The sequence below is a fragment of the Desmodus rotundus genome, chromosome 5, assembly GCF_022682495.2.
Source record: "Desmodus rotundus isolate HL8 chromosome 5, HLdesRot8A.1, whole genome shotgun sequence".
Lineage (NCBI taxonomy): Eukaryota > Metazoa > Chordata > Mammalia > Chiroptera > Phyllostomidae > Desmodus > Desmodus rotundus.
The window spans coordinates 116,130,813-116,144,852 of NC_071391.1; the positions used below are offsets into that span (position 1 = coordinate 116,130,813).

At 53.4% G+C, this 14,040-nt stretch overlaps 2 protein-coding genes and 1 pseudogene across 2 annotated transcripts; 1 reads left to right on the top strand and 2 right to left on the bottom strand.

The window, feature by feature from the left end:
• Positions 1–75: 75 nt before the first annotated feature.
• DQX1 (DEAQ-box RNA dependent ATPase 1) lies at positions 76–7,317 on the top strand. The gene is made up of 12 exons (XM_045193784.3): positions 76–651; positions 988–1,243; positions 1,507–1,700; positions 2,233–2,617; positions 2,934–3,167; positions 3,258–3,357; positions 3,460–3,618; positions 3,701–3,892; positions 5,645–5,764; positions 5,938–6,128; positions 6,442–6,632; positions 6,847–7,317. The coding sequence occupies exons 2-12, from the start codon at positions 1,007–1,009 to the stop codon at positions 7,001–7,003; spliced, it is 2,160 nt and encodes a 719-aa protein (XP_045049719.2). The 5' UTR covers positions 76–651; positions 988–1,006; the 3' UTR covers positions 7,004–7,317.
• On the bottom strand, positions 1,816–1,914 carry LOC112303146 (U6 spliceosomal RNA; annotated as a pseudogene).
• A 3,394-nt stretch (positions 7,318–10,711) lies between the features above and the next one.
• TLX2 (T cell leukemia homeobox 2) lies at positions 10,712–13,481 on the bottom strand. The gene is made up of 3 exons (XM_053924911.2): positions 12,741–13,481; positions 12,047–12,284; positions 10,712–11,967 (listed from the first exon to the last, which is right to left on the bottom strand). Exons 1-3 carry the CDS (start codon positions 13,138–13,140, stop codon positions 11,751–11,753), a joined length of 855 nt encoding a protein of 284 aa, XP_053780886.1. The 5' UTR covers positions 13,141–13,481; the 3' UTR covers positions 10,712–11,750.
• Positions 13,482–14,040: the final 559 nt, after the last annotated feature.

Below are 14,040 nucleotides of genomic sequence, written 5' to 3' on the forward strand. Positions count from 1 at the left end.
GATGAGGTCCTTGTAGGTTTGTGGGGGGCAGTCAGAATGGAACTGTTGGAAATCACCTCTTCACGTCAAGAGATGAGTGGCATTAAGAAAGTGTAACTAAACAAGATCCAACAGCAACTGGACATAGCTTGGGTGTGGAGCCCAGGTTTGTGACGAAACAGCTGCCAAACCACAAGTCCTAGGCCCTGACCACCAGTGTGACTTGGTTGGGTGTTGCCCCACAAAATGAAGGGTCACTGGTTCCATTCCTGGTCTGGGTACATGCCCGGGTTGTGGGTTTGGTCCCCAGATCTGGTGCCGAGAAGGCAGTTGACATGTTTCTCCCCCTTCCTCTCTCTCTAAAAGTAAATAAATAAAGTATTTTTAAAACAAACAAAAATACAAGTCCCAGGATGCCTTTCACAGTACATGGTGTCTATAGAGTTCACACACGCTCAGTGTGGCAGCTGGAGCCTGTTTCCATAGGCTCCTGACCAGGTTAAACAAGGTGGAGCAAATGGCTCCACCCCAAATGCAGTCTTTAGAATTGCCTTTGAGCCCAGCTCCAGGGTGGAGCCGGAACTTACCTTTGTACTTCACACTGGCCAAGGTAACTAGCCGGGTGCTTCTGGAACTGGCTGCCATTCTGACACGTCTCAGAGCTGCAAGCAGGTTTGAATCCAGGATCCTTGTGGCCCTACTCCCCGATTTGTGCCCCCTCCTCTTGTTCTTTATCCTTTTCCCTTGGGGTCCTTCCCATAGGTTTCATAATTCCTGCTGCCCCTGAGGGCCCCTGTGACAGTCACAGGAGTTTTGCTACCTGACTAAGGGGTAATCAGTTTTGTTAGTCCCTTACTTGGAAACTCAGGTCTCCACTGTTTGCCTAGCAGGCAAGAAGTGCTGGGAAGGATGGACCCCTGTGCATTATCAGCTGAGGGTACAGGTTAGGAATCAGGGCTGAGATGGAAAGATGGTATGAAGCCTTAATAACTGCCCTGCCTTCTGTAGGTCCTACCAGTGAGGTACCATGGCCTCTCAGCTGCTTGGGCTGGCAGAAGAGTCTGGCCTGAGCCCTGGGGAGTCTGAACTGGCTGTGAACCCCTTTGACGGGCTCCCCTTCTCTTCTCGCTACTACAAACTGCTTGAGCAGCGCCGAGCCTTGCCCATCTGGGCTGCTCGCTTTATCTTCTTGGAGCAGTTGGAAAGTAGCCCCAGTGGAGTTGTGCTGGTGTCTGGAGAGCCTGGCTCTGGCAAGAGCACCCAGGTGGGAGGGCGGGGGGTGGATTCTGGGGGTGGGCAAGGGGAGGGGCCAGGGAACTGGCCCTTCCCTGAGCAAGGGGGGATTGGGCTGCCAGGAATTAGGGGGGTGGTAGGCAAAGGGAGTTGGGTTAGGCTGGCTCCAGGGTTCTGAGGGACCAGGGTACAGCCCCAAATAAGGAGAGATTAAGCTGGCCATAGCTCCCCTTGCACTTCTAATGGGAGTCCTGCATCTTGATGGCTGGTTGTCCTTCCCTACCTCTATCCCAGATCCCTCAGTGGTGTGCAGAATTTGCGCTGGCAAGGGGGTTCCAGAAGGGCCGGGTAACTGTCACTCAGCCCTACCCTCTGGCAGCCCTGAGCCTGGCCCTGCAGGTTGCTGATGAGATGGACCTGACCCTGGGTCATGAGGTTGGCTACAGCATCCCCCAGGAGGACTGCACTGGGCCCCACACCCTGCTCAGGTGAGGCCTTCTGCAGGCCTGATTAAAATCTAATTCCCCTCACCCTGGAGAAAGAAGCCTAGTCGTATGACATCTCACCATACACTCTCTCAGCCCAGCTCAGCCCCCTCTTTTTTTAAATATAGAATACATCATGAATTTGCACCTCATCCTTGCACAGGGGTCATGCTAACCTCCATATTGTTTCAATTTTATGTGCTGCCAAAATGAGCACCCAGCTCACCCTTTAAATCATGTATTATGCATGATTTATGCAATGCTGAATTAAGCTCTGTAACCCCGGCCTGGACCTCAGACACTCATCCTCCCCCTCATCACAAAAGTCTCACTTTCCCAGCTGGACTACAGCTTCTGAACAAAGTGTCATCAGTCAGTGAGGCTGTGGGTCACTGTTAAGGGTCCACAGGCCCAGGAGATCTCTTTTTCTGACCTTAACTATCAAAATCTAGGGCCCATGGGGAGAAGCTCCCCTGGATTTCTGGGCCTGGTCAGTGTCCACACTGACTCCCCTGCCCACTGCCAATGTCAACAGGTTCTGCTGGGACAGGCTGCTGCTTCAGGAGTTGGCCTCAACCCGGGGCACTGGAGCCTGGGATGTACTGGTGCTGGATGAGGCTCAGGAGCGGTCAGTGGCCTCAGATTTGCTCCAGGGTTTGCTGCGAGATACCAAGCTGGGAAACCTCCCACGGGACCCCAGAGTGGTCGTGGTTACTGACCCAGCCCTTGAGCCTAAGCTCCAAGCCTTCTGGGACAATCCTCCTATTGTACATGTACCCAGAGGGCCTGGTAGGTGTCCCACTCCCACCTACATGGACACAGTCCCTGCTGATCGAGTGGAAGTTGCCTGCCAGGCTGTGCTTGAATTGTGTCGAAAGGAAGCTCCAGGAGACGTGCTAGTGTACCTGCCCAGTGAGGAGGTAAAAAAAAAACAAACCAGGCTGCAAAAGGAGGTGCTCCTTGCACCGCAGTGTAAGAAACACTGGAGCTGCAGTATTCGCTCGGTTGGGGTCCTGCGGCAAGCAAGGTTTTCAGGGTGAAGAGGTCTACCACCCTCTTGATTCCCTCTAGTGCAGAGATTTGTGGTTCGGTGAATTCCTGAAATTGTAACACCCCCTACTTTTATAAGTATGTGCATTTATTCAGAGTGAAGGGCCATAACTTTCCTAAGTTTTTCAAAGGGGTCCATGGCCCAAAAAGGTGAGAACTACCCTAACACCCCACCCCTCTCCTCAGGAAATTTCCCTGTGCTGTGAATCCTTGTCCAGGGAGGTAGGGGCCTTGGCCATCCAAGGGCCTCCACCACGGGTGCTGCCCCTTCACCCAGGCCATGGTCAAGCTGTTCAGGCTGTGTATGAGGACATAGACTCGGGTGCCAGAAAGGTTGTGGTCACGCACTGGCTGGCCGACTTCTCCTTCTCCCTCCCTTCCATTCGACACGTCATTGACTCAGGACTGGAGCTTCAAAGCGTGAGTAACAGAGGTGAGGGGGTGCAGGGGCTAAAGATATAAATGGCCTGCTCTGATCTGTCTTGGCCTTGGTTGGGGGGCGATGAACAGGTGTACAGTCCTCAGATCCGAGCAGAATCCCAAGTGTTGAGGCCAATCAGCAAATGTCAGGCAGAGGCAAGACAACTGCGGGCAAGAGGGGCCCCCCCAGGTAAGAGCCTTCGCCCTCGCTGAGATCAGCCACGAAAGGGTCACTGACACGCGAGCCCCGAGAGATCTACAGTGGTCTTTCCCAGGTCTTTCTCCCCCTCAGGATCCTGCCTCTGTCTGTATCCTAAGTCCTTCCAAGAACTAGAAGCTCCCCCATTGCCCTCACCCAGGGTGTGTGAGGAGAATCTGAGCCCCCTCGTATTACTGCTAAAGAGGAGACAGATTGCAGAGCCAGGGGAGTGTCACTTCCTGGACCGGCCTGGTGAGCCCCCTCCTGCCATGCCCTGCTCTCTGACCGCCAGACCCCGAGACTCCCTGCTCTATCAGCCCTGTTTCCTCACCAGCTCCAGAAGCACTGATGCAGGCCCTGGAAGACTTGGACTATCTGGCAGCCCTGGATGATAACGGGGACCTGTCAGACCTGGGTGTCATCCTGTCAGAGTTCCCCCTGCCCCCTGAGTTGGCCAAAGCCCTGCTGGCCTCCTGCGAGTTTGACTGTGTGGATGAGATGCTCACCCTCGCTGCCATGCTCACTGGTATAACCCCTCTCTCACTGGCGCCTGCGCCTACTTCAGTCCTTCCGCTTGGTGTTCTGGTGCTCCGAAGGCCAGCCCTTTCCCGTGCTCCGGTTCCTACCTCTCACAGTGCCTACAGAACCAGGCTTAATAGTTTCCCTCTCTTGTCTCTTCAGCCATTTCCTTCTGCTGGTTCTTCCTCTCAGCATGCTTCAGTCTCTCCTATCCATTATCACTAAAATCCACACCCCTCTTTCTCGACCCTGCACTCCCCTTCTGCTAGACGGTATAATCTCTACCCTACTCCGTCCAGTCCTCACCCAGCACATTCCAGCTTCAGGCCCGCACCAACACTGGACAGCCTTCAGCTCACGAGTGACCTCCCAAAGACCTAATCCAGTGAACACTTTTGAGCCCTTACTCATGACCTTTTGACACTTCAGAATGTCGACCATTCCCACCTTGAAACTGCCCCACTAAGCTTCTGTGACCTCTCCTCATGATTTTCATCCTACCACGCTGCCCATTCCGTTCATCTGTCACTTGGGCTCTTGATCTTCTGCTCATCCACCGTAAATTGGACCTCAGAGTTTTCTATTCTTGCCCCTTTTCATCTTCTCATTCCCTGAACTCTCTAAGCAAGTCATCCACACCTGTGGTCAGAGGGGCACCTTCACACTTAAAATTTCTAAACCTGTATGTCCCTGTCAATACCATTCTTCTGAACCTTGGATTCACATGGCCGATTCCTGATGGACATTCCTAGCAGCATAGTCCTCAGTACTTCAGCCTACCACTAAACTTGACCACTTTCTTAAGCAACCTTCTCACAAAATCACACCATCATCTCTGCTCCAGTACCACCATTCCAGATTAATCTTTCTGCAGGTTTTTTTCATTTTTACCTCCTAAAGTTTTTAAATTAACCTACTCTCCTCCACACTCACCGTCAGTGCTAATGTCAGGGCCTGTCACTGCTCAGTTGGGTTCTGTGAGCTTCTTCAAACTCCTGAACTCTCTTACTTAAAGACTCTTCTCCAACAGCTGTTCTTTACATTCCAGGCAGAACGTAAAACCCATTTGCCTGGCACATCCAGCCTCTCCCATACCTACCTCCCCAGCTTTATCTCCTGTAAGTCTGCCATGCCAGCCATTTCTGCCACCCAAACTGGGTGCTTGCAGTTCATGCCACGCTACTAACTTGCCCTTCCCACTGTCTCGAATCCTCTCTCTGCCCCTTCTCCCCTGAACTAATTCCTGCTCAAACTCCAAGTACAAATATTGGCCCACCACCGATCGTGCTCATCAAGTCTGTTTGCTTGTTAGTCTCTTTCACCAGACTCCTTGAGGACAGAGATGGCCTTTCATTTATCTTTAGTGTCTAAAAAAGTGTATAGCATGTAGAAGTTATCGATGTCTTTTGTTTAAGGAAACATATTTTAAGATTTTTATTTGATTTTTTAGCGGGGAAGGGAGGGAGAGAGGGAGAGAAACATCTATGTGCAAGAGAAACATCAACTGGTTGCCTCTCGCACACCCCCAACTGCCCCCCACAGGGGACCTGGCCCGAAACCCAGGCATGTGCCCTACCCAGGAACTGAACCTGTGACCTTTCAGTTCACAGTCCGGCGCTCAATCTACTGTCCCACACCAGCCAGGGCCAATGTCTTTTGAATTAAGTTCCCAAAGTGGCATTTCTACCTTTTCACCATTCCACCTGTGCTGCTATCCTTTCCCATTCCCCAAAACAACCTTCCTGTCTTCTGCCTCCAGCTGCCCCTGGGTTTACCCATCCTCCACTCTGTGCAGAAGAAGCTGCCTTACGTCGGGCCCTGGAACATGCGGATGGTGATCACAGTTCTCTGATCCAAGTGTATGAAGCCTTTATACAGAGTGAGTGGCCCACCCTGCATCCTCTTATAAAATCCCAGATTTTCCGAAGAGGAAGTTGCATGCAACCAGCTGACAGATCTCTATGCTCAGGAAGACAAGGCCCTTTGGCCAAGGGTTGGCTTCTTTGGGGGGATCGTAAAGACTGGTTATACCTGGTCCCTTTCTTCTCCTAGATGGAGCAGATAAAGCTTGGTGCCAGGCCCGGGGTCTAAACTGGGCGGCACTGTGCCAAGCCCAGAAACTTCGAGGAGAACTCCTAGAACTTATGCAACGAATTGAACTTCCCTTGTCCCAGCCAGCCTTTGGCTCTGAGAAGAATCGCAGAGACCTTCAGAAAGCACTGGTGTCTGGATACTTCCTTAAGGTTAGAGGGAAGAACTGGGGTCATAAAAGAAGCAGAAGGCAGAGAGACCAAAGATTGGTATGCCACCTCTAAAACAGGTCCTGGTGGCCATTCAGAGGATTTTTTAGAACCAGGGGAAACTTTCTTCGAGGCTTTGGGGTACAAGGAGCTCTGAAAATGTCATATGGTATGGTAGGGACTATAACATCTAGAGGTAATGCTCTACTTTTGATACTCTCACCGCCCTTACTAATTCTTTCTCAGCCCCCTTTACTTTTTTCTACTATCTGCCCCCTTCTAACTTATTCCTTCAATTTCTTTGCCTTTCAATGAGGTGGCCCAAGACACAGATGGGACTGGAAATTACCTCCTCCTAACCCATAAGCACGTGGCCCAGCTGTCCCCATACTGTTGCTACCGAAGCCGCCGGGCTGCAGCCAGGCCTCCACCATGGGTGCTTTACCACAATTTCTCCATTTCCAAAGACAACTGCCTTTCCATTGTTTCTGAGATTCAACCACAGATGTGAGTTTACTGACACTCCTCCTACCCTGCCCATTCCTCTTCCTGGGGCCAAAATTATGGCTGGGGAGTTAGAGAGCTTTTAAGAAGAGGGGATCATAATGGTTTATAGTAACATGATTTGAGAAGATAGGGTTTGTGGAAGGGACAGTGAGAAGTTTTAAAATCTGTATTATGAGAGTATTAGAGATCATCTAATTATGACCCTCTCTGTCAGGCTGGTGGAGTTGGCCCCTCCATACTTCCTGAGTAACCTGCCCCCCAGTGAAAGCAGAGACTTCCTGAACCAGCTGAGGGAAGAAATGGCAGATTCTTCAACAGAGAATGAATCCTCCTCCGCCCAAGAGTTGGGACATGCCTGTGTCCTGCAGTGACCTGCCTAAGGGATGGAGCAGAACTCATCTCATTGCATTCAGTCCTCCCTCAGTCTAGCCCCAAGGCAACCAGCCAGATTTAGAAGCCGAAAGTTTAGGGTTGAATATAAATCTTGGAACCTGAGTCTCAAGAAATGATGGATTTGGAGTGAAAGGAATTGGGTAAGCCACAATCTACGTAGGGTCGGATCCTTTCCTTAGCCTTGTTTTATTTACTGGAGAGGGACTGACATGCTTCTGTATCCCTAACTTAAGCCAAACCTACCCTTGTGCTCCGTTTTGAGCTATAAAAGTTCTTTTCCTATGTTGCCAAATTTGAGCTTGGTGCCACAGCAGCATGTACAACATTCATGAGTTAGAGATGACACAGTATCAAAGACTCAGGACCAACTCCTCCAGCAATATCCCCTTGTCAGGTCCCCACCTCTGGTCAAGACTTTGTGCTATGGCCCTGACTGGTGTGGCTCAGTGGGGTGAGCATCATCCAGCAAACCAAGAGGTTGCTGATTTGATTCCTGGTCAGGGCACGTGCCTGAGTTTCAGGCCAGGTCCCTGGGTGGGGGCATGTAAGAAGTAACCAACTGGTGTTTCTCACACCCATGTTCCTCACATGCCAGTGTTTCTGTCCCTCTCTTCCTCCCTTCCTCTCTCTTTAAAAATAAATAAATAAAATCATTTTTTAAAAAAAGACTCTGTGCTATGGCTGACTAGCTGCCACTAACACAGAGCATGAGTTGTTTGGCTACAGTTGGCCTCTGACCCTGCCTAAAGCTTTCTTCCTTCTATCACACTGCTCTTATCTCCAGGGGGAGGAAGCATGGGGGTGCTATAGGAATCAAAGTCTTCCCTTTCATCCTCATACAACCTAAGTCCTGCTCCTTCTTAAACCATAAGGCTATTACAACCATTCCCAAACTCTCAACTTTCCATCAGATGGCTTCCCAGCAGCCCCTGACCCACCCACAAGCTAAAATGTTTCTAAAAACTTCAAGGAGAACTTCTGGTCAAGAGGGTGGCAGAGGCAGACAGGGTTTGCCTCTTTGCTCAACCACATCAACATTACAACTAAAATATAGAACAACCATCACTTGAAACTGTCAGAAATCAAGTTGAATGGAAGTCTGACAACTACAGAATTAAAGAAACCATATCCATCCAGACTGGTAGGAGGGGTGCAGACATGGAACAGGCCAGTCACACACCCACGTGTGGTGGATAAAAATTCAGAAGGGATATCTTGGGAGTGAGGAGTCCCAGACCCACACCAGGCCCCTCAGCCCAGGGTTCCAGTGCCAGGAAGGTAAGTCCCCACAACTTCTGGCTGCAAAAACCAACAGGGATTGAGTCAGTGGAAGAAACTGCTAGAGCCCCAAACAGTTCCTCCTAAGAACACACATGGACTTATCTACTGAAACTCACTCCCTCTGAACTCCAGCACTGGCGTAGCAGCTTGAGAGGTACCAGTGGCATACTGGGAGAAACTGTAGCATCTGACATCAAGGTGAACAGAGGCCACTGTCCCTTTTCTAAACCCTCCCCCCAGAGAGCCACAGAGCCAGCAAGCTGGTGCCATATCTGTGACTCCATCAACCTGGCCAACACTGTTTGACCTGACTTGGAGATCTCAAGAGACTCTGCCCCTCCCAACTTACAGGTCCCCCAAGCAGCTTTTCCATTTGAATGACTGGTCTTGGCTAATGCTTCACAACTTCCTAAATCCTCTCAAAAGCTGGCCTCAGTGAGCCCCATGCCCAGCACTAGCAGCAGCCAGCCTGGATTCACAACTTGGCTTCACCCTGGAATCTCCAAGCCCAGCACAAGAAGTAGCCATCTCAGATTGCTTTATAGCTCAGTCAGGGTGGCCCCAGGTGAAACACAGCTGGGGGGTTGACCTTGGCCTGGACCACCCGAAAAATCCCAGGGTCCATGCACCCAGTGGACAGCAGAGCACCACCACCCTACCCCTGAACATCTGATCCTCCACTGAGGCTGGAGGTTAGTGGTAAGTGGTCACAGCCAATCTTTGCAGCTGACTGGCCTGGGTAAATCCCTCCCATTGATATACCAACAGCAACCAAGGCTCAACTATAAGAGGAGGGTGTACTCAACCCACATGAAGGGTACACCTCAAGCACCCCGCTTGGTTGAAAGGGGAGGCTGTGCCACTGGACCCTACAGGACACCTACTACATTAGGCCATGCTACGAAGACAGGGAGTCATACCAGCTCCACCTAATATAAAGAAAAGAAGACAAGGAGGCTGCCAAAATGAGGAGACAAAGAAACATGGCCCAAATGAAAGAACAGATCAAAACTTGAGAAAAAGAGCTAAACAAAATGGAGATAAGCAATCTATCAGATGCAGAGTTCAAAACACTGGTTATAAGGATGCTCAAGGAACTTAGAGAGTACATCAACAGCATAAAAAAGATCCAGTCAGAAACAAAGGATATACTAATTGAAATAAAGAATTTACAGGGAAACAACAGTAGAGTTGATGAAGCTGAGAATCAAATCAATGATTTGGAACACAAGGAAGCATAAAACCACATAGAACAACAAGAAAAGAGAACCCCCCCCCCCGCAAAATGAAGATAGTGTAAGTAGCCTCTGGGACAACTTCAAGAGGTCCAACATTCTCATCACAGGGGTGCCAGAAGAAGAAGAGAAAGAGCAAGAAACTGTAAATCTATTTGAAAAAAATAAAAGAACACTTCCCTGATTTGGTGAAGGAAATAGACATGCAAGTCCAGGAAGCACAGAGAGTCCCACACAAGATGGATGCAAAGAGGCCCACTCCAAGTCACAACATAATTAAAATGCCAAAGATTAAAGATAAAGAGAGAGTCATCTTAAAAGCAGCTGGGGTAAAGAAGTTAGTTACCTGCAGGGGAGTTGCCATAAGACTGTCAACTGATTTCTCAAAAGAAACTTTGCAGGCTAGAAGGGATTAGCAAGAAATATTCAAAGTCATGAAAAGCAGGGACCTACAGCCAAGATTGCTCTACCCAGCAAAGCTACCATTTAGAATCAAAGAGCAGATAAAGAGCTTCCCAAACAAGAAAAAACTAAAGGAGTTCCCAAACCATTATTATATGAAATGTTAAAAGGACTTATTTAAGAAAAAGAAGATCAAAGCTATGAACAATAAAATGGCAAAGGTACAAATCTATCAACAATTGAATCTAAAAAACAAACTAAGCAAACAAGAAGAAAAGAGACAGAATCATGGATAGGGAGCATTTTGATGACTGCCAGACAGGAGGGGTGTGTAAGGGAAGGGGTGAAGAGGTGAGGGGATTAAGAAGTACAAATAGGTGGTTACAGAATAGCCATGGGGATGTAAAGTACAGTATAGGAAAGGAAGTAGCCAAAGAACGTATTTGCTTGACCCATGGACATGAACAATAGTAGAGGGATTGCCTGAGGGAGTGGGGGGTGCTGGGTGGAGGGCGGCAAATGGGGAAAAATCAGGGCAACTGTAATAGCATAATCAATAATAAATAAATAAATAAATAAATAAATAAATAAATAATACTTCAAGGACATCATGCTTTCCTTTCTTTGCAGCTGGGTACTCCTTTTCCTTTTCTTCCCTTGGACCACTAACTTCGATATCCTCCATCATCTTGCACATTGTAAATGTGCTTGTAGAATTTCGTGGAAAAACATGTTTAATCCAGAGGAAGAACTCTGTTTTCTCTTCAGAGTTTCCTTTTTCGGAGTTTCTGTCCCCATCATTCCATCTATCTCCACCTCATTGTGGATGTCAACCTGCTTCCCCCAAAGGCACTTCGCCAGAATTTATTCTCTCTAGGTTTAGCATTGAGTTTTGCCTGCAGAGTTCAACCTGCTCCTATCTTCCCAGTTTCCCCTTCATCGCCATAACACCACTGATTTCCCGATTCCCTCCATTTCCAGCCTTGAAATTATCTTTGATTCTTTCTGGGTCTATCAGATTATTTTCCTAATTATTTTCCAAGTTCTGCTCACCTAACTCCACTGGGCCCACTAACTTTGTCCACTCCTTCCTCCTCCCTCTTCTCTGTCTCAGCGGGATTCCTGTTCCTAGATTTTCTCTTTCATCGAGTGAAAGAGGGAAGAGAAGTGGCCGTGTCCCCGGCCGCCCGGGCGCGTCGTGAGGCTCGAGTGGGAGGCCTGGTCAGGAGTTTGAACACGCACAACAACACGAGGCTCAGAGTAAGGAAGGGATCCTTAGCGGTTATTTGACAGAAGGATGAGATGCCCAGCGTGGGTAACACTCCGGTTTCTGCCTCAGTCGGACTTGTTCTCCAGCACCTCTTACACGACTCCGCTGTCGTTGGCGTCTTCCTTCCATCGCACCTCCAGTCCCGACTCAACCAGTGCGGCTGCCCCGTCGCAGCACCACCTTCTACCTGTTCTGGCCCCGCACCGCAGTTCCCACCCCCCAGCCGAAGAATCCGAGTCCCTCGGGAAGGCATCGACCGGCACCCCCTCCCCGCACCTCGTTGGCAGGTCCCGGCCTCTCGGCGCCTCCGGTGCCAACAGCAAAAAGACAGTAGAAGTGGAAAACGCCTGTGGGAAAGGGGCGAGCGTGCCACACTGCCCTGGGAGCCCGCGGTGGCCGAGGCGCCCTGGGCCGGAGCCCCAAGGCCGGCTCCTACTCCTGCGTCGCGCGGCTACTGGCCGAGCCGAGGGCGGCCGCACGCCGCACAGCCCTGGGCACCGCGCCCCGAGCAGGCTCGGCAGGCCAGGCGGGCGCATCTCACACCACCGAAGCGAGCCCGGACACCGAAGCCACTTTGTTGTCCTCGGCCCAGGGCTGCAGGTTCTGCAGCGCGAAGAGGGACGAATTGTGCAGGCACAGCGGGTCTGGGGGCAGCGGCGGCCGCAGCGGCCGCGGGAGCGCGTCCTGCTGCAGGTGCAGGAGCAGCCGTCCTGCGCGGTGCCGCTCCGCCTCGCGCTCCTCCGCAGTCTGGCGCCTGGACGGGCGGAGAAGTGGAGTCAGCGAGGCCGGCCCGGCCCTCGCCCGCCCCGCGCCCCTCCCGCCCCGCGCCTCACCGCCACTTGGTGCGCCGGTTCTGGAACCAGGTCTTGACCTGAGCGTCGGTCATGCGCAGGGCCTTGGCCAGCGCCGCCCTCTCCGCCGAGGCCAGGTACTTCTGGCGCAGGAAGCGCCGCTCCAGCTCCAGCACCTGCGAACGCGAGAAGGACGTGCGCGGCTTCTTCCTCTTCGGGGGCGTCCGGTTTTGGTACGGGTGGCCGATGCGGCGCGTCCCGGAGAAGGGGGAGAGCGCGGCTGCAGGGCGGAAGAGAGAGCGGGGCAGGGTTTTCGGGGCGGTTCGAGGTGCCCCTGAGAGGGCAGTGCGGCTGCCCAGGCCACACAGCTCCCGCGCCCGGGCCTTACCGGCGCCCTCAGCTCAGCCCCGCAACGGCAGAGGCCTCCAGACCAAACCAGGGAGAGGGCTGGGAAGAAACGGCCTCCCCCTCGGATGAGGCAGAACCGGCCGCATAACCTCACCCTGCTCTCCCCGTGCTGTGCACAGTGGACTGCAGAGAAGCGCGCGGGCATCGACAGCAGCTCCCGTCCCGCTGCCTCTCAGCAGTGGGACCAAGAGACACAAGGCGGGAGGGATCCCCTGAAATGATCTGGGGGAGGAGTGTGAAAGGGGACCGGGATTTGGATCCGAAGGGTCGAAGATGAGGAAACCCGGCCAGTGAGTGACAGGACGATAGAGGGGCTGGGCAACCTCACCGGTGAGACGGTCCTTGGCAAAGCGGCGTCCGCTGTCCATCCAAGGGAAGGTGAGTCCCGCCAGGCCCCCGGCGCCGCCCAAGCCCGAGGGGCCGGGCATCGCGGGCGCGCCTCCCGCGGGCGGCGGCACCGGCAGCGGGCGGTGCGCTGGGACGCGGATCACGCCGCCCGGGCCCACGCCGGAGCTGCCGGGTAGCGGGCCCAGGGAGCCTGAGGGGCCGTAGCTTGAGGCTCCGTGAAATCCACCTGGGAACGCCGCACCGTCCCCATGGCCCTGGCCTGTGCGACCCGGGCCCAGGCCGCTCCCGGGGGGCTCCGGGCAGCTCAGGATCTGATCAATGCCGAAGCTGATTGGTTCATGATGTGGGAGGTTGTGCGAGGCCAGCACCGCAGGTTCCATCGGTCCAAGTCGGGGAAGACCGCAGGAGGTTGGGCGGTTGTGCAGGGCGCCCCGGCAGCTCTGGGAGCGCAGCGGCGGAGCGCACAGGGCGGCGGCCTCAGGGACCCGCCGAGCCGGCCGCGGCGGGGCGCCCGGCCCCCCAGGACAGCTTCATCCCAGGTCACCGGGAGTAGCCGCGCCCATGCCGGCCTCTGCGGGGCGTCGGTGTAGGAACTCGCATCCCGGTGGAGCGCGACCGACCAGCGTCCCGGGAGCGCCCCTCTGTCTCCGAAGCGCAGATGGACGCTGCGCTGGCGCGGCCTCTGCCCGAGTCCGAGGTGGAGCGCGTTGGCAGGCTCTGGCTGGGGCAGTGACTGACAGATCTGCCTCGAGTGGGCAGTGGGGGCTGCGGGGAGTGTAGGGGCGGGGCCCGGCCCATTAAAGGGGAAGAGACGCCTGTGTGCGCCGAGCGAGGGGGAGACTGGGCGGCAGGGATGGTGGGGGTGGGGTAAAGAGGTGGCGAGGGTGTTAGGAACCAGGCTCAGCCCGGGAGGGGCCAGAGCACGGGAGACTACGCGCTGAGTCAGCCGAGATGGTCAAGGCTACTCCATCCTCGCCGGCCCCCGCCTTAGGGCTTCCTCGCAGGTGCCTCTTCCCACACCCCCCACTCTTTTGCCTCCCGATGGGTCCTGCCTGCGGACTCCCGGATTCGTTGTGCCCCCCGCCTAAGCGCCCTGGAAGACCAGATCTCGTTGTGGCTTCTTGGATGCGAAGGGAAGCTGCTGGGGAACGGCGCTGGCGACTCGAAGGCCCAGGAAGAGGGCAGGTGTGGGAAGCGGTGGCAGGGCGCGTCGGGTGGGCTAGGGCGGGGAACCACCGCTCTGGGCCAGTGCCTCCAGGCCTCTTCCGCAGGACCCCTAG